A 19,356-nucleotide genomic window follows, 5' to 3' on the forward strand; every position below is an offset into this window, starting at 1 on the left:
ATATTTATATCAATAAATATAGATCATCATATGCGATTTAGATTCAAAATTTAACAAGAAACACGAAAATGAAATTTGTTTTTAAGTAGACTTCATGGTGTTTGAGTTATTTGAAATATAAAATGAACGTCCGATAGAAAATTTAAGCCCTACAAAATAATAATCCCGATGTTTCCTTAAAAAAAATAATATCAATAAAACTAGATAAATATATACGATATAGGTTCTAAATTTAATAAGAATTCCGAAAATGAATTTTGTTTTCATGTAATGTTTATGGTGTTTGAGTTTTTTAAATATAAAATTAGGTACGATAGACATTTAAGGTTCGATTTCCGATTTTTACCCCCAAAATATATCAATAAATCTAGATAACTATACATGATTCAGATTCTATATTTTTAGAAACAGCTTTACAGTTTTAGCACATTTTATTTTCAATTTTTGCAAGTTTTCCGCCATTGTCCGTCTGCAAACCAGCTTGTTCCACTTATGAAAAAAACCTCGTTGAGTAAGGTAAACATATTTTGTTTTGGAAACCAGTTCACGTGAATCATTAAATACCATTTTTGATGTTGTAGGACTTTACTCGGCAAACTGGAACAGCCATACTAGTTTTGTAAGAAAAATCCCTGCAGTAATTTCAAATCTAAATTGCTGGCATTGTCTACCCAGTCTTGTACAAACTAAATTTTCAGCATGCATGAAACATTTATACACGCACGTAAGACGAGTTTAGAAAAAGCGAAGATTAGGACTAGTATGAAAGGAAAATTAAGTAAACTACCACGAGAAAGAAACAACTAATATCACAACTATTTTTCTTTAAAGGGCTGCATCGCTACACTTTTTGAACAGTTCGCGAATTCTTTTGACACACAGCTTTGATCCTTCCTTGGCTTCACGGCTGAGCTAAAAAAATTAAAGGAAAACATTTTCAAAAAAAGTCAAACTGTTAAAATTTAATTTCATACCAAAGCGAAATTGAGAAACCCGTGTGGTAACCCTGGAAGGATATCGAGGCGAATATCACAACCTAAACGACGACACCTTTTTGCAAACTCGACAGAATCATCCAGACAAGGATCGAGCTCGATCGACTAAAGAAAATGTCTAGTAAGTTAAGTATTTTTTTAAATCATAATTCTGTTTAAAGTTTATGTGGAAAACTCACAAGAAGACTTATAGGCGGAAGTTTCTTCAGGGCACTGTCTGACGCCAAAAATGGAGACATCAGTGGAGTGCTAGAGACGCGAAACATGTCCAACTCGTCTACAGGGCTATGCGCCTTCAGTCGATCCAGCAGTTCAGGTTCTGTGTGCAAACAATGTTATTTAGAAATGCAAGGTAAACCAATTTTTAAAAAAAATTTAGATATCTATATACCAAGAACAGTATTATGTTTAGCAGGGTGTTCACTTGCGTCCTGCGACGATGAGCACGAATCGGCTTTCTTTACAATTTCCTTGACTTTGCCGTCAGTTTCGGTGTACCTACCGCTGGACTGAGTCAGCATATCGGGTTGGCCAGCATAAGCTGTAATTTTTGATTTTTAAAAATTGCGGTTAAATTGTTAAGAACAAAATGCTTCTTTAAAATTTACCGCTGAGGCATCGCATCATGAATCCAAAAGGCAATAACGGATCCAACAGGCAGAGAAGCCGAGACGGCGAAGGTTCAAACTGAACCAGCAATGGAACATATGCCAAAAAAGATACCGTCAGGAAGACGTAAGTTCATATCCGAAACCCACAATGTCACACCTAGCATTAAATTAGCACCAGCTGAATCGCCTAAGGTTGAAAAATAAGTCAGAACATCAAACTTTTGAATTGAATGATGCACCAACAGACAATTTACCAGCGAATATGATCTTTTTAGCTGTTGTTCCCGCTATGCTTGGGTTACGTTGTATCCACGCATAAACAAAGAGTATTTCTTGCAACTGACGAGGGAAAGCGTATTCCGGTGCTAGAGAGTAGTCAATCGAAAGAATGGGTATATCCAAGGCAACCGCCCAATGACGTAGGTACTAAACAGACACAGAAGAAATGCATTAAGTAATACAAGCGAGATTTAATTTAAAAAATAAAATAAAAAACTTACTGTTTCATGCGACTGTGAGCTCTGCGCAACAAATCCTCCTCCATGGCAATGGATGACTAAGCTGTCAGAGACAGTCGCTTCAGAGTAATCGTTTTGCCCCGGCATTCCAGGTCGGCCTTTTGCACTCAGTAAACGAACTTGTATAGGTGCTGTTGGTCCGTGGGCGCTGGGGACAGGTATATTAACAGGTTTGTATTTCATGGAGTCGATCTGGAGTGGCTCAGGTGGGATGAGAATGAGTTGGTTAACCCTGATTGCAGGGCACATACGGTCAGGTACTTTTTTCATTAGATCCGATTCAGCTAGAAACCAAAAGGACTTGCAAAAGTCCACGGTTGCATACTGGGATGCGTGGACTATCCGTCTTGCACGATGTTCGGCATCAAGAGTATACTGCGTGCTCATGAAAAGGCTTTTGGCTACACGCCAGAGATGAGGAGACGTGCTAAAGTAATAATCACTGTAGCCTGCCATGATTGTCAACAGACCCTTCAGAACACTCTCTATGGAGTTGCAGTATTGGAAAGCTGCATGACGGCCATAAAAACTGTATGATTCAATGGTTCTGGCTTTATCGAGTAACTCTTGCGAAGAGTGTGTTTCAGATGGAAACAGGGAACGAACATGGTCCTTCTCATTCCATTCCAACAAAGTGTTGAGGTGCTCGAGAAAAGTGTTCAAGGACACTAGCATTTCATTCCACGACTTGAGATCTTGAATATAAGAATATTTGTACAGGTTGAATACAGCTTGCGATCTCTGACTTTTAACCAGATCACACAGAGATGAACATCGTTTGAATAAAGCATTAAATATGATTACAAAGCTCCTATATCCATTTCCTGGAGTTTCTGTATCTAGATCAAATTTCGGAGCTTCTCGTGTAATTTTGTCCAGCAACGGAGTGACTTCCTGGCATTGTTCTGCTAGCTGTTGAAAACCAACACACAGTGCTTTTCCAGACTTGCTAGTGTCCTTCAAAAAGTAGTCGGCATTTTCCACTGCTAATGTAATAACTTGTTGACTCATTTGCGACTTTCTTTTTTGTGACAGCGTAAAACCACGACTTAGTGGCGAGTAAAGCTGCCGACAGACTGTTCTTCCGATAAGAAACTGCATCTAGGGCAAACAGATAAGTAACAAGAAAGGAAACGGGAAATCAAGAAAAGTTCAACTTAAATAGTTTTGTACAGTGATATAGAAGGCGTACAGCTGACGATTACATGAACCAATTCTTGTACCCTGATAATAATGAAGAGATGAATTTCATTTCGTTCCAAATTTTTTTTAATGTTTGTCCCTAAAGAAATGTCAAAATAGGCGGGTGTGCCTAAAACGCGAAAAGGAAATGCGAAAAGTTATTCGACTAAAACGCGAAACTCAATGCGGAACGGACCTCCGAAAGCAGGCTACAAATTGATGCTAAAATTTGAAACTGTTTTATGAAACGATTTGGAGAGTCATTTCCACTTGGGTGACTTAAAGTTGAAGGAATTTTCATATCTTTTATCATTTTGATCTATTAAAAATTAATGAGAATAGTGATAAACTGGTTCACAGATCCGAATTTTCATATTAATCTTTCCCCTACTTTCGAGGGTTTCTTTTTCCGAAAAAGGTTTTGCAGTTTAGCATCTTTTGCGAAGAGGGTTCCGCGTCTAAACCGCGGAAACAGAATGTTTGGTACCGCACTGAGTTTCGCATTTTTAGTCGAAAAACGTTCCGCGTTCCACTGGAAATGATGTTGCCAGATTATAATGATCAACATCATTTTTAAGCTAAATACAAAAACTATTAATATAAATATTCTCAAGTTTATTGGAACATAATTGTCTAAAGCTTTCCGTACATAGAATACAAATGCAAATACTTCGCAATTTTGGCAAACCCGGCAATCACAAAGCAGACGTCGGCGCATCAGTTTAAGCAATTGACAACACGTGTTTAATTCATGTCGAAACAAAGAATGAAGAAACGACAATTAAAAGCTCCTGTCGAAGGGGAAAACGAGAAAATTTTGGGTGACAATGACACAGCGGAGGTATCTTCAAATTTTTCTCGTCTTAATAAGATACGTCAGCAGTGCTTAAGTTACTGTGTTGTTTGTAGATCCAAGATTTCATAAGGCAGTTAGGGCTGGACAGCATCGATCCGAACACTTTGGAAATTCCGGAAAACCTAAAAGAAAAAAGGACGAAATCGAAAAAAATTCCAAATTTAAAATTGACAGAAGTGCCTGGTACAAATTTGGAAAATATTTCCAACCGAAAACCTGTTAAAACTAAGTATCAGGAATTCAAGCAAAACAAGTTTGAAAATAGAAAGGCTGCAGTCGAAGAGGCATCTAACAGCACCAGTACTTTGAAGCAACCTGTGCAAAACAAAAAAATAATATTTGACAATTCACAATTGGGCAAAACCTCTTCAAAAAATGAAGTTCCAATCATACCCCCAGTTGGAGTATCACATAATCATAACAAGAAAATTGTTTTTGATGAAGATTATATATCTAAGTCTTCTGGAGGCAAATTGGAAGAAAAAACACCAGAGAGTGACAATGCATGGTATCATTTACTTATTAAACCAGATGTTCCCTGGTATCAGCAGGATAAACCATTGAAAGCTGTTCGTGAAGTTTCCCCAGAAGAAGTAAACAAATGTGAGGAAGAAGGCAAGAGATATTTAGAAGAAGATGCCGTCAACTACCAGAAAGGTGATACCCTCCTCCTCCCCTCAAAATAAAAAGAAAAAGAATGATTCAACACTATTTTTATTGTACCTAACCAATAGTTATTTTCTTTAACAGTTCGTGCAGTGGGATCAGATAGGTCGGAAACCAAATGGATTCAAACGGTATTAAAGTCAGGAGCCTTTGCGGACAAAATTGCCGCCCACACGTTATTACTTCAAGAATCCCCTGTCCATAACTTACCTTCGCTTAAATTTCTCATTTCTCTCTTGGATGTCAAGGGAAGAAGAGAATGCATGGCCTCATTAGATGCCTTGATACGACTATTCACAGAAGGAAGAGTTCTCAATCCGAACGCCAAACTTTTTCTCATGAACAAGAAGCCTATCAGTGCCCTCTCGACGGTGACGCCGCGTGAACGCAAAGAGCTATTAGCGCTATGGTCTTTTGAGCATCAATTGAAAGACTACTACAACCAGTTCTTCATAGCTTTGGATGGGCTATTGAAAGATGCTGTTGATACCACGCGTCGTAAAGGCATAGCAGCAATTGCTACTCTTTTGGCCTATAGCCCTGAACAAGAGCAAGGTCTTTTGTCTAGACTTGTCAACAAAGTGGGTGATCCTACTCGAGCAGTAGCAACTTCCACGGTCGGACAATTGGAACGGTTACTTCAGCAACATCCTCAGATGAAGTTGGTCGTCGTGGCCGAAGTTGAACGCCTGCTTTATCGTTCTAATATTAATACGAAAGCACAATATTATGCCTTGTGCTTCCTTTCGCAAATACTTCTGGATTCGGATGATGTTCCCCTAGCAACCAAACTCATTATCATTTATGTTACGTTCTTCAAAGCGTGCGTGAAAAAGGTTGGAGCTTATTCTCGAATTATTGCTTCTTAACATTTCAAACGTTTATGTATTTTCAATCCAGGGTGAAGTTGATTCTAAACTTATGGCAGCCCTTTTGACTGGTCTAAAGAGAGCCTATCCTTATTCAAAAACTGTCACTATCTCTGGTGGACCGCTTGATGGTCACGTCGATACCCTGTTTAAGCTGGTCCATATGGTTCGATTCTCTTTAGCGACGCAAGTTCTTTGCATTCTCGATCAAATTGTTGACATCGACAAGAGCAATTCCGACAGGTACGTTATTGCTGCGTGGATTTCCCACTGCTTAATTCTAACAAATAACGTTCTAAATGGCATTCCAGATTTTATTCCGTTTTATTCCGAAAACTTTTTGATCCTGACGTGGGACTTACAACAAAACAGTCCATGTTCTTGAACTTGCTTTACCGTGCTTTGAAGCGAGACGAATCGCTCCCTCGCCTGCGAACATTTGTCAAAAGAATTTTGCAAGTTTGCCTTGCATGCCCGCCTCAGTTGGCCTGCGCTCTTCTTTATCTTGTGTCAGAATTGATCAAGTCCCGTCCACAGTTGCAGAATTTCCCAAAAGACGTCATAACAAAAGAATACGTGGAGGAAGACGATGACGACGAGGAGCATTACAAAGACGTTGATAACGATGACGAAGAAGAAGATGCGGCAAAAAAAGATGGAACGGGAAACGAAGAAAAGACTGTAACATCCACATGGGTTCACCGAAAAGGTTCTCAGTCGAAACTGAAGCCTAAATCAGCATATGATCCTTTTGCCCGCAATCCAATGTATGCACGAGCTGAGATGTCCGGCGGGATGTGGGAAATCAATTTGTTGACCAATCACTTTCATCCATCAGTAAGTTTTTACATCTATCGGTTTTTCCCCTAAAAAAAAACATTTGAAATGACTTGTTTTATCGCCCTTATTAGGTTGCATTGTTTGCCAAGACGATTGTCGAAGGTACGCCAATTGAGTATACAGGCGACCCTTTGCAGGACTTTACTTTACCCCGGTTCTTGGATCGTTTCGTCTTTAGGAACCCCAAACTAATTTCAGCTGCCCAGGCCAAATTACCTGCCCAACGGTAAAATGCTTTCCAAGTTTTTCGTCTATTCCTCTGTTATATTTTTGTATTTGTAGACGCGTGTTAGGCAAAAGGAGTATCTATGTTCCGCGTGGCGTCAGGGCAATGGCAGTTGACAGCAAAGAATTTGCCAAACAGCCTAAGAATAGCATTCCTGCCGACGAAATGTTCTTGTATCAGTAAGTTTTCTCGAACGATATTTTACATGGCTCAGCCATTTTCACGTTTATATATTTTCCTTTAGGTACTTCAAACAGCGCATCTCTAGGGGTCCTCGTGCTGAAAAGAACAGTGATGATGATGACAGCGACCATGAAAGTGTCGCTAGCGAAGAGTTTGAACAGTACCTGGCCGAAAATACTGACTTTGCATCCGATATGAAACCAAAATCGAAGCCCGACAAGAAAAAGAAGAAGAGTGATAAAGATGGAGAGGATGAAGACGACGAGGAAGTTGACGGAGATGGCGAAGATGATTTGCAAGATGCTGAAGTTGATTCTGAAGAAGATTTCGACAATGACGAAGAGTTCCAAGATGCGTTTAAAGACTTTGATGACATGATCGATGGTAGCAATGCTTCAGATATTGAGGGTGGTGATGAGGATCTCGGAGAGGATGATTTAGAAGAAGGTGGATTCCGAGAAGAAGATGTTGCATTTTCTGACGGTTAGTTTTATTCTTGTATTGGTTTATTTGTTATAATAACCACTAAAGTGTGATCTTTTTTTTTTTTTTTTTTTTTTTTTTTTTTTTTTTGTAAAAGACGGTGATGATGACGATGACGACGATGATGATGATGAGCCCATTGCACCACCGCCAAGCAAATCGAAATCCAAAAAGAGGGCTGTTGACGAAGATATTGACGATTTAGATTTCGCTTTTGGTGCCCAACCGAGCAGCAGCAAAAAGAAACGTAGTCGTGATTTATTCAATGCTAATGGTAACGACTTCGTCGCTGCCGAAGACTTTGCTGCCATCCTTGAAGCCAACGCGGGGACTGGACTCAATACTGCAGGAACGACAGAGGCTTTGGCTAATAAAGACAAGGCTTCAGTGAAACAACTCCAGTGGGAAATGTCTCGAGATCGATGGATGAGGGATCTTAATCGGCCTAAAAAAGGAGGAAAGAAAATGGGCAACAAAAACAAAAAAGGCAAATCAGGACCCGCGTTCAGAAAAAACCGAGGCAAGCTTGGCAAACAAAGATAATCCTGTTGATACACATACAACTTTAAAATACAACGATGGTTATTAAAGCCCGCGTTGACTAGTCTTTCTTTGTTTAGTTAATTGATGTCTGAAATGGTAAGGCTTTGACAAATTTTACTTTGATCAAAAGAAATACCTACGGCTTTTCAGGTATTTTATAGCTTTTTATTCTCAAAAAAAAAAAAAAAAACTTCGATAAGGTTTTCTGGCAACATCGCGGCTTTTTCCAGAAACAAAAAGCGGAAGTGGGGGCATTGAATATCAGATCGCTATTATCGGAGAACCACATTGCATGGGTATTCGGAGAATTTAAGAATTATGGTTGTAATTAGGGTATTACTGACAATTAAAGTCTTATACAAAGATATTAACACGAACTTTTTTAACTCCGCTATTTTATTGGTATATTATTTTATGACAGTCTTGTCTGAAATGCGCTGTTCTACGATGTTTCTGTCACTTTTAAATGGTACATGAAATAGCATGGAGCTTAATTATTCAGCAGTATCAACATGCTTTTCCTGAACAGGAACACCAAGCTGAAAGGTATCTTTGGATAATTTAGTACTTACATCAGTTAATGTATTATTACATTGTTTGTTGTAGACTGTGCAATGTGTACAGGTTATCGGTGTGCAAGCAAATCATTGACAAAGTTTATATTGGCTAAATATCTTGTGAAGTAGAACTCAAAAAATAAAAATCTGCAAAAAGGTACTTGAAGTAAATGGCAAAAGCTCTAAAAAAAAAATCAGTTCACCGAGCAGTTATAAATATATTTTATCAGGAACAGTTGCAGATTACACAAATCAATGTCTAGTTCTCATATTTTTGTGATTCTAAACCATGGAGTGCTCACCAGTTATCTGTGAGTGCAAATTTACTTGACAGCTTAAATCAGTTAATGGACAATGATTTTGGTGGCCCCAGCACAAAACGAGAACAGAACATGACCCTGAAGACACCACATTGAATATGGTAGTATTAAGTAGCCTATTTACAAAGCATATTCTTCTATTGTTCCAACACTTACTTAATTTATTCATCAACATTGTCTTGCTTTCAAAGTATTCAGTTGCCATGATGAGAGAGATTGTTCAAGTTTCCGTTCATTTCAGCCAGCTCTTTGTTGGATTCAACTCTCTGGGCAACACTTGTTGTTTAATGACCGACCTCTTGAAAGTAGGTTTTATCATTTATATCTCAAATTAAAGGTAGTAGTAATAACTGCATGTTAACTTTACTCACATGATGGTGCTTTTTGGCAGATGTGTATCTGTTTTGTTTGCCTTTTTAACAAGGTGACCCATAGGCAATCAACGGGAAACCGCAAAAGCTTTCTCCGATCGCCCAAAGGTGATGTGGCGTGGATAACAACATGCACTCTTTCCGTGGGTATTAAATTTTCATGTGTCGAAGATGCTAGTTTTTTTAAAATATATTAATAATATTTTTAATGGGATTAGTTGAAGGCCAGCAGATTTAGACATTAGTTGTGCAGTTTCACGGATACCAGAATCGTGATTCACGGAACTACTCGTCGTCTTTTTCTTTGATGCGCGATCCACAAACAAGAACGTGTAATTCGTAGTCATATAGAAGAGTAAGGAGTCTTTATTTCTTCAGATAATCGTTTAATTTTGGCATCGTCTCATTGTGTCTTTTTTATTTGTTTTTCTAGATTAGTTGCAACTTTGAGGTTTCTATGTCAGAACAAAATATGCTGGCCATATGAGTGAGAAAACTCGGGTCAAAATTGCAGGAAGATGTGACAGCCCTCCAATATCGACATGAACTGAGTTCAGATGTTTTCCTTTACATCGGACAACAAATTTTTCAGGATTGTCAACATCTTCCTCCGTGTCTTCAGAACCACAAAAAGGTAACGCTTGATATGTTAGCTGCTGCTGCTACTTCAAGCTGCAGCCGTGGCCTTTCTTCCTGCAATTTTGACCGAAATCACAGCTTCGTTAGTTGATTTCGACATCAGAAACAGGAAACACGGAAAATTGTTTCTTGCAATGGTATCGTGATTCTAGTCTTTCTATTGTAAATGTTACATTGTTTGTTGCTGTTGACTACTGCGCAAGTTCCACGATGAAGGCGGGACGACCTCAACCAAAGAGAAAAGAGACAACAGTTATGCCCAGCTGTGGAGATAGATGACATGCTGTGCACTGCAAACGTTGTAAACATTCGTCTTCGGGATGACCACCTGACGCCTTCTCGCTGTTTTCATTGAAACAGTTGAGCCAAGTATTAGCTTTTGTCTCAATTGTAAACAAGTAGAATTTTGACTTGTTTGATTTCGACTTCCAACAATAGTTGGTTAAGTGTTGGTGCAACTGCAATTATTATTTTATTTTATTTTTTATATGTACAAGTTATGACCTTCAGCTCCAAGATGAACAACGGGATCGGCTCCACCATCATCTTTGCCATTCGCCTGGTATTTCTTTTGCCGCTTTTACATCAAAGTGGTGTCAGCAAAATGACTGGCGTCCAAGCCAATCCGGATGCGAAGCGGCTCTACGACGACTTATTGAGTCATTACAATCGACTCATTCGGCCCGTGAGCAACAATTCGCAGGTCGTCACAGTCAGACTCGGTCTGCATCTCACGCAGCTCATCGATTTGGTATGCTCTTGACTTTCTCATCCCTCTTTAAAAAGGAAAATTTGCTCTAGTGTCAAGTAGGAGTTTCGATCGTAGCGCAATTTGTTGTAAATCAACACACGCGTTGTCTGTTTCAATACCAGCTGCTGCAATATGATGTTAAAAAAGAACGCAATGACGGAAGAAAAAGAGAAAATCTCGAAGGGTTGCCTCCGGATGGGGAAAAACAAGATTGCTCTTTCCCATAGGGATGCTATAAGCCCAAATATATTGTCAACAAATCGACGATTGGTGCTGCAAAGAAGTGCGTAGTCCTTCTAACCCCCTCAAGTTGTAGGCAAAAGCTTTGTTGTTGACAAAATCGATCGAAGAGGAAAAGAAAAAATAAGCCCTTGCATATAGATGTATAACTAGAAAGTAAAACGGTTCTTTATAAATTATTTCTCCTGTCAGACCTGTAATACGTTTTCTTTTCTTTTTTTTTCTTCTATTTTCGGCATCTACTCGTATGTGCAGGATTTAAAGAACCAAATTCTTACCACCAACGTCTGGGTCGAACATGTGAGTACTCCGTCAGCTGTTTCCTAATTGCTTTTGGTCTTTGTAATAGATTACAAGGCCTTTAGCATGCCGGCCTCTTTTTTGCGTTTATATATTTAATCTTTTGGATGGTCGAAAAGCTTAAACACTGTTCGAGTGTTAATGGGGAAATTTAATATTTTTTTTTTTAATATGTATGTTCGTTTTCTAAAGGAATGGATAGACGCAAAGTTGACTTGGGACCCGGAAGAGTACGGAGGCGTTCGTGAGCTTATGGTTCCGTCAGAGCACATCTGGTTGCCGGATATCGTTCTTTATAACAAGTACGTGATAAGCCCAAATAAAGGGCAATATAGAGTTAATTTGATTACAACGCAACGAGTAATCCATTAAGAGTCAGAATTACTAGTACATTCCTAGTTATGTAGGTCCATTAATGTTTTATCGACTGCCGGAATAGAAGAAAATATATTTTTTTTCTTTCTTGCATTTTGACAGCGCTGACGGTGAGTATGCGGTAACAACCATGACGAAAGCTATTCTGCACAGCGACGGCCACGTCAAATGGTAAGTGCTCATGTTCGTGTCAAATGCGCTGACTCGGAGCTCATTAAATTCTGCCCGCCACCCCCGACCAGCACCCAGTTTTATTTGTTTTCCTAATGCCACAAATGGAATCTATTGATCTGGTGATGTTTCATGTCCTCTAGGAATCCCCCAGCAATATTCAAGTCTTACTGCGAGATTGACGTCCGCTACTTCCCTTTCGATACGCAGACATGCTTCATGAAATTCGGTTCGTGGACCTACAGTGGTCTTCAAGTAAGTCGATTGATCTTTTCATTGTGTTGCTGTTGTCATTATGGGTCATTCAGTCGCACGCTTAACGTGTCTATGCAAATTTTATTTTATTTAGTGATGCACTGTGTGTCTATCGTCTACATTTAAAAAGAATTTCAATCAGCGTTGCTGCTGTGTAATGAGGAGAAATTACCCGGACAGTTGAAGAGCTATAAAAGAAAGCGAGCTGGAAATAATGATTACATGGGATCCTCCACAGCTAGGGATACCGACGAGTGTCGTTCTTGGAATAACTTATAAGCCTGATTATTTTCAACTCACTTGGGACTCCTGTGCCCGGAAAGTTCATTTCTCCGTTTGTTTTCCTACGTTTTTGCTTTGATGCCTTTGCGCGTGGTGAAGGGTCTTGGCCAAATGTTGACATTTCTTAGTATTTAACGTAAGCATGCAACCAGCGAAAGTAAATTTTAATACGCAGTCCCTTTTCGTTTGATACTATGTTCCGACTTTGTAGCATTCCATATCAAACTAAAAATGGAGAGTCCACGAGGAAACGGATATCTATGTCAGTGACGAAAATCATAGACCTAAGTTCATTGTTTTCGAAAGAAAATTATGAAAAGTTTTGGCTTTATGAGAATCGCCTATTGGTTTTTGCACCCGCAAACCGCTCAAGAGTCTGTCTGCGTCCATGTGTGCGTATAAGCTCTTGTATAAGCTTAGACTAATTCACGGACGATTGCGGATGCAAATCGAAGCGTCGAGTGGGACCACTAGTTCATAATGAGGAAACTATAAATTCTTTACGCTCTAATGAATGGCACAACAGTCGTCTTTTGAAAAACCCTGCAACTGTATATATTGATTGTTTTGCAGATGGATCTCAAGCATCTCCACTCTCCCGACGAAAATTTAGTCGAAATCGGCATGAACTTGAAGGATTACTATCCCAGTGGCGAGTGGGACATTCTTGACGTTCCGGCTGAACGTCACGCCAAAAAGTACGACTGTTGTCCCGAGTTTTTTGCCGGTAATAATTTAATTTCTCGTCTAAAAACGAGATTTAGTGATAAAAAGTTTGCATTTAATTTTTTCTGGTATATGTGACCTAGACATCTTTTTCAACATCACGTTGAGGAGGAAGACGCTGTTTTATACCGTCAACTTGATCATCCCGTGCGTCGGCATCTCGTGCCTCTCGGTGCTCGTTTTCTACCTGCCGGCCGACTCTGGCGAGAAAGTGGCCCTCTGTATCACCACTTTACTGTCGCAAACCATGTTTTTCCTTCTCATGTCGGAAATCATCCCATCAACGTCACTCGCCATGCCCCTACTCGGCAAATATCTTCTTTTCACCATGTGTTTGGTCGGACTGTCGGTTCTCATCACGATCGTCATCTTGAACGTGCGCTACCGTAAACCGTCGACTCACAAGATTTCGCCGTGGGTTAGACGTTTTTTTATCCAAAAACTGCCCAAAATGCTTTTGATGCGCATACCAAAACAGACGGAAGATTCAGCCTCGTCTCCAAATACGCCGACCGTCGAGGTAAATTCTCATGGGTGTTATCATTTTTAATAGCTTGGAAGCCCTTGTAATTTACGACAATTTGTGAGCTAATTCTGTGAATTAAAATACGGTTTGAAATACAGGCAGCAGCAGGAATTTCATCAAGTTTAATGTTGCAAGACAACAATGCGGGTCGTCCACCAACTGCACCAGTCCGAATGACGTCATCGTCGCCAGCCATTCGACGCTGGTCGCGATCTGCATCTCCATTTCATTTCGGTTCGCAGTTGCTCTGCGAAATTATCAACTACAATTCGGTTCAACAGCAGCAGCAAGATCGTTATTACCAACAGCAGCAGCAGCAACAACAACAACAATATCCGCTATGCGCATCTCGACTTCCTCCTCCGCCACAGACGCCATCATCTCCCATTTCCATCATAACGACCATGCCTTTATATCCACCGCCTCCGCCACCCCTTTCATTCCTACCGACGCAACTTCCACCCCCTCCTCCTCCTTCACTGACGTATCCACATATTACCTCACGGCGTTCCAGTACCAGCGATGAGGATGATAGCAGTCTACGGTCCTGCTGCCAGGCTACTGCTCCTACCAGCAGTGGAGCGTTCGCCATGGCAACGAGCCGTGATTGCGCTGCACGCACCGTGATGACTTGCCCCCATGATGATGATGGTAGTGGCCGTAACAGCTTACAAATGAGACGACGTCGTCAAGAATTTCATCGACCTACTCAGCGCATTCCCAAACGTTTTCCGCTGGAATTGCAAAAAGCCATCCGAGATGTCCAGTTTATACAGAATCATATGAAACGCGAGGACGAATACGATGAGGTAATTTTTTATTTTAGTCATTGTTGCGCGCCATCGCTTTATTTAATTATAGCATTTACTTGCCTCATCTGTTTATGCGTAGTGTCCCTTCTTGAAAATGAGGGATGGATTTCGGGCTACGGTTAAGTCGATTGGATTTATTTCATTTGTTATGCGGCGAGCCACTCTGAATGTGTAAATATGCCGCTATTTGAATATTGCATCGATCGACTGCGACCGTGAGGGGGGGGGGGGTAGGTGGTAAAATGGTTTAAGCCCCCTCTTGAGTTCGAATAGGATGGAAAAAAACGCGCTATAGGCAATAACACACAAATCTTAAAAGAAAAGAAAACCTCTAGAGCAGTTTAACGAGTAGTAAGCACGACCCTCTGTGGATCTCGTAAGTGTATGAAAAGGAAGGAATGCAATATAGTGAAAAGATAAATGGGCAAAACAGCGGGACATGTTTCGACTATTTAGTCTATTGCTTATATCCTGAACGCAAAGAAGAAGAATAGGCCTTTTTTTTTTTATAACAAAAGGAAGAAAAAAAAAAGGGCGTAATCAAAAGATAGAAACTATAGGCCATATAATATTGCACAGCTTTCCAGACCCTTTTTTATTTCCAAGAGTGTCTCGCTAGGATTTATAAAAGGCATTGAATCCTTTTGTATAAATAGGTTTCATCTCAATACCATTGTCGACAATATCCCCAGCAGCCCAATTCTATAGGCTGCTAGAATATAGCATCGAATGTGACCCTGGAACAATTGCGGAAGGGCGGTTTTGTGCCACGGCGGTCATCATCAGTTACAAGCAGAGTGGACTGCATTCTGGCCCCATAGGCTCTTACATCAGGCTAGTAGAACGCGGATATTTTCTGGGTTGCTCTCAACGCCCACAGCTGCTGCACTTGTGAGAGAGATAACTGGTAAGTGTATTTACGGGAAGGAAATTAAGACGTCTTCGGACGTGGCGCAACGCAGCAGAAGCATGGTTACTTCAAGATACCGTCTGCCTTCCAGGCTGTTAGTCAATTTCGTCGTCTGGCACGCGTCCTCTAGCCTACGCGTTTATACTAATAGCATTATGGGGAGGAGTAGTTAAATCTTATTCTGTAGCTAACATCGTGTCTTTTGTTATGTTGCTGTCTTTTCTCGAGTGTTTTCTTATTTTTCGTCTTTCCTCTACCCCGAGCTATCACTCCGTCTCAGTCCATTGCCCTATACTCTGCCTGCACACACTACAGTCACTATGTCGTCTGTTCTCAGTCGGGTCTCTTTTGGGGGGAGGGCCTATTTGGTAGTGGCCTATTGCCGCCGCTTTTGGGTGAGATTTTTTCCCGTTGGTTCAGCGTCCCACGCTTCTTTTGCTTTACGTGCACCGCGCAGAGAAGCAGTGTGTTGGTGTAAGATGTGTAGAGGAAATCCCTTCCGCGATCAATACATCCAGCCGGTGATAGGGCAACACTTTCCTCAGCGGCAGCTATGCCTTGAGAAATATTTCACTTCACCAAGCAGCAGCAGCCGCCGCCGCTGCGGCCGCTCACTCTTTTCGTGATCGATATGCTAACAAGAGAAAATATGAGTTTCCATTCGTGAAGGCAACCATGTCAGACGACGACAACTAAAATATCTAGAATTTCGTTTGGTTTTTGCAGAACAAAAGACTGGAAACCAATGGGAAACTGAAAAGTTTGAATGATGTATGTGATTCAGGTCTTTTTCAGCTCCTTTTCCCATCTCCTATAAGCATAACCCATTATAGAATGTTGACAGGGACCTGTCCATTAAAAACAGATTTACTGAACATGTTGGTAACAATCTTTGATATTTTTATGAGCGTTATCTAACTTGCTTTTTATCTTGTGCTTTTGTTGCAGGAGGATAACGATTGGGGTTTCATCGCCATGGTCTTGGATCGCTTCTTCTTATGGGTCTTCACCGTGGCGTCATTGTGCGGAACCATTTCCATCCTGTTTACGGCGCCGGCTCTCTACGACAATTCCAGTCCCATCAATCTCAAATACCTTGACCGATTGGGCTTTTACTGAACGTTCAATCCCTCGACCTGTCAGTCTTAATCAACAGAGCTAGAGGCCGATTCTATACAATCATTACCGGAGCTACTGTAACAAGAATAGCAACATCTTGCTCTTGTTTTCTCAACGTATTTCATGTATTAATGTTGACAAGAGACATGTATCATTAGCGTGTGCTATAGACATGTGGGTCCTATATCTCCCAGACGCCTGCATTATTTGTCGTACTATATTTCTGAACATGCTATCAGACTTTAACATACATTCTTTACATAAAATTAGGCATGAAAACTTATGTGCAGCGGAGGTTATTCAATGTCTCAGATTTGGGTTTCTTGGTAGGCGTTTTTCACCCGCCAGTCCAAAATGCTTAACGTCATGATCTTAAATGTTAATTTCTCTAAATAATCGCGATACATCACTTATTTAACCTACGTTTTTTTGTTGCCCATCAGCTGCAACCATGAGAATGGATCATTGTTTCCCTTTGAATGTGTGTAACAAATGTTAAGGCTGTGAGTCATCGTCGACACAACGAAAACACAATAAATTAACCTTGGGCTATACGCTATTTTCTATGAATGGACCTATGCCCGTTCAAAAGTGTTTGTCTTCAAGGGAAAAAGGTGTTTATGAGAAAAGATACTTCGTAAAACAATAACTTAGCCTACATGACCGAGTAATTTTTTTCACGCATTGAACGAACCATTACCCTTCTGAATCGAAATCATGTGTATTCATTGCTATATTAAAGATATTTTTAAAATGCAAAATTGATTGAAAAGTCGGGCTTAGTTTGTCCGGCTTATTTTCAATTATGGCTAAAAATTAAATTTGGCTTAAAAAACATGATTTCGATTTAGAACTGAATGGCAATTACGAAAATCAAGTTTATTTTTAAATAGGACTTAAATGACCATAATTGAGCGCTGATTATGGCAATCCGTTTTACCCAAAATAAAAAATATTGGCCTTTTTTTTCTGTTTTACTTCTATCACCATCTACCGTTGGCGTTTCTAGTTAATTTCTCTACATACACTGACCGAAAAAATAAGCCCAACTTTTCGCGGTTGGAAAATTCCTGTTTTTAAAACTAAGTTAATTATGTTTGAAATGCACGGAATATTTAACGCAATGCTAGCGCGCCAGTACGCTACAGCGTTAGCGCGATACAGCAGAAAGTCGGGCTTAGATTGTCGGGCTTAACATTTTTTCCTATTAAAAAATAGTATTATTAAATCTAGATAACTATATATGTATCTGATTCAAAATTTAACAAGAAAAACGAAAATGAAATTTGTTTTTAAGTAGAGTTTATGGTTTTTGAATATTCAAAGAAGCTTGATGCGTCACGCTAGCGCTGTAGCGTACTGGCACGCTAGTAATGGTTTCGATTCGCGCACGCACTAATTTTATATTTTATATTATTCCAAAACTAAGCATACATACTATACATACTAAGCTGGCATGTATTTAAAGCGGAATCTAAAATTTTACGAAAATTGAAAAAGTGAGAAGGCTATTGCCTTCTCACTTTTCCAATTTTCTTTACATCCTAGATTTCATTAAAAATACATTATTCCGATTCGAAATTGATCGCTGATCACGAAAATGGGATACGTTTTTATATCAGGCTTCTACTTTTTGAATTAACCGTAAAAAACAGAAAGTCGGGCTTATTTAGTCGGGCTTAAAATTTTTTTCGGTCAGTGTATGTAGAAAATTAACTAGAAACGTGACCGCTAGATGACGATAGCTGTAAAAAAGAAAAAAAGGCCAGTATTTTTTATTTTTATTTTGGGTAAAACGGATTGCCATAGCTGATTTCGGTTCCGTGATTGGTTTTCTCGGGAAACCTGTCGTTTATGGCAATCCGTTTTACACAAAAAAAAAAAAAAAAAAAATTCGCCAAAAAAAAAAAAAAAAAATCACACTTTTTTCTTTTTTTCCGACACGTAGTCATCTACCGCTCAGACTCGTTATTACTGGCGTAGGCAATTTCAGTCCATTGGATGCCATTCGCAGTTAGTTCAGTAGCGTGGATGGAGAATAACGCGTGGCTGGAGGAACAATTGAAAAATGGATAAGAAAATACAACAAAAGGATGGTAAGTATAAACATTATTATATTGGTTTTCAATTATTAATTATTGTTTATTAGATCAAATTATGAAGCTGCAGGCCCAATTATTGGAACAACACAAAATATTAGATAACAGCAAAGCTAAGGATGGTAAGGCCTAATACGTAATAATTCTGTTTATTTACTTTTATTCATTTGTGTTTTTTAGCGCAAATTTTGAGTCTACATGCTCAGCTAGGGGTAAAGAACAAGTTGGAATGGAACAGTTTCCAAACAGTGAAGGAGGTTTTTCCAAACTCATCCCTAACTGAACATGAGGATGAATTGGCATTAGGCGAACACAGTCAGGTACCTAAACTTTTCAAATAAGAATTCAAAATAAGTATAGAATTTTCACAAACAATTATTTATTGTTTAGTTATTCAGTCTACTACCTGACAGTGTGTTAAAGTTAAATTCTGTTAGTGCTGCACTAAAAGAATTGTTAGTAATAAGTCCATGCAGCGAAGGAAGTTAACAATTGTGGGACCATATTTGGGCTGAAAATGGGTGTGGTACGGAAACCCAGAAATAGCACGAGTTCAACATAAAACATGAATTAGGTACTTTTCGGTTTTTTGTCTATCGAAAAAGTATTTTTAATGCTATTTTGCATTCACAGAATTTTAGTGGGGGATCAAGTCAAGTCTGGAAGTGTTACAGGATGGAAAAGTGAGACTACAGTTGAAAAACACTGAAAGTGCATTACCATTAAGGTATGAGGTAAAGTAATAGAGTATGCAAATTGTCTAATGAGAAGTACCATCTTGTGTGAATGAATCCTGTGTAACAGCAATCCTTTATAGTTCTGTCACAGCCTGAAGCCTCAAATAATTCTGCTTCTCTTGCTAAAGAACAACTTGTCCTTTACGTTCAGAGTGTTGGTGAAGCTGGGTACTTAAATCGACCTAAAGATGTTT

General features: G+C 39.6%; 3 protein-coding genes across 7 annotated transcripts; 2 read left to right on the top strand and 1 right to left on the bottom strand.

The window, feature by feature from the left end:
- Positions 1–382: 382 nt before the first annotated feature.
- Positions 383–3,317, bottom strand: LOC130699982 (hormone-sensitive lipase-like). The gene is given in 9 exon segments (XM_057522034.2): positions 383–912; positions 975–1,100; positions 1,175–1,314; positions 1,387–1,536; positions 1,604–1,712; positions 1,714–1,793; positions 1,861–2,032; positions 2,107–3,225; positions 3,298–3,317. Coding segments are annotated over 8 exon segments (1,983 nt in total). The 5' UTR covers positions 3,298–3,317; the 3' UTR covers positions 383–825.
- A 658-nt stretch (positions 3,318–3,975) lies between these two features.
- On the top strand, positions 3,976–8,019 carry LOC130699988 (CCAAT/enhancer-binding protein zeta-like). 2 transcript variants are annotated; one of them, XM_059496395.1, is made up of 9 exons: positions 3,976–4,147; positions 4,216–4,819; positions 4,913–5,664; positions 5,729–5,940; positions 6,009–6,534; positions 6,609–6,763; positions 6,820–6,942; positions 7,008–7,444; positions 7,527–7,650. In XM_059496395.1, the coding sequence occupies exons 1-8, from the start codon at positions 4,058–4,060 to the stop codon at positions 7,432–7,434; spliced, it is 2,889 nt and encodes a 962-aa protein (XP_059352378.1). In that variant the 5' UTR covers positions 3,976–4,057; the 3' UTR covers positions 7,435–7,444; positions 7,527–7,650. The 2 variants fall into 2 exon arrangements, with proteins under 2 accessions (XP_059352378.1, XP_057378020.1); XM_057522037.2 differs by having other exon boundaries at positions 3,979–4,147; positions 7,008–7,429; positions 7,527–8,019.
- A 203-nt stretch (positions 8,020–8,222) lies between these two features.
- Positions 8,223–16,874, top strand: LOC130699993 (acetylcholine receptor subunit alpha-L1-like). Of its 4 annotated transcripts, none has more exons than XM_057522042.1 (17): positions 8,223–8,305; positions 8,394–8,518; positions 8,579–8,686; positions 8,760–8,950; positions 9,041–9,154; positions 9,274–9,363; positions 9,439–9,575; positions 9,654–10,249; positions 10,357–10,610; positions 11,106–11,150; positions 11,343–11,452; positions 11,628–11,696; positions 11,840–11,951; positions 12,807–12,960; positions 13,043–13,479; positions 13,584–14,294; positions 16,156–16,874. In XM_057522042.1, exons 9-17 carry the CDS (start codon positions 10,359–10,361, stop codon positions 16,324–16,326), a joined length of 2,061 nt encoding a protein of 686 aa, XP_057378025.1. In that variant the 5' UTR covers positions 8,223–8,305; positions 8,394–8,518; positions 8,579–8,686; positions 8,760–8,950; positions 9,041–9,154; positions 9,274–9,363; positions 9,439–9,575; positions 9,654–10,249; positions 10,357–10,358; the 3' UTR covers positions 16,327–16,874. The 4 variants fall into 4 exon arrangements, with proteins under 4 accessions (XP_057378025.1, XP_059352138.1, XP_057378021.1 ...); XM_059496155.1 differs by having other exon boundaries at positions 10,377–10,610; XM_057522038.1 differs by having other exon boundaries at positions 9,654–10,228.
- The last annotated feature ends 2,482 nt before the right edge of the window (positions 16,875–19,356 follow it).

The sequence above is a fragment of the Daphnia carinata genome, chromosome 7, assembly GCF_022539665.2.
Source record: "Daphnia carinata strain CSIRO-1 chromosome 7, CSIRO_AGI_Dcar_HiC_V3, whole genome shotgun sequence".
NCBI lineage: Eukaryota > Metazoa > Arthropoda > Branchiopoda > Diplostraca > Daphniidae > Daphnia > Daphnia carinata.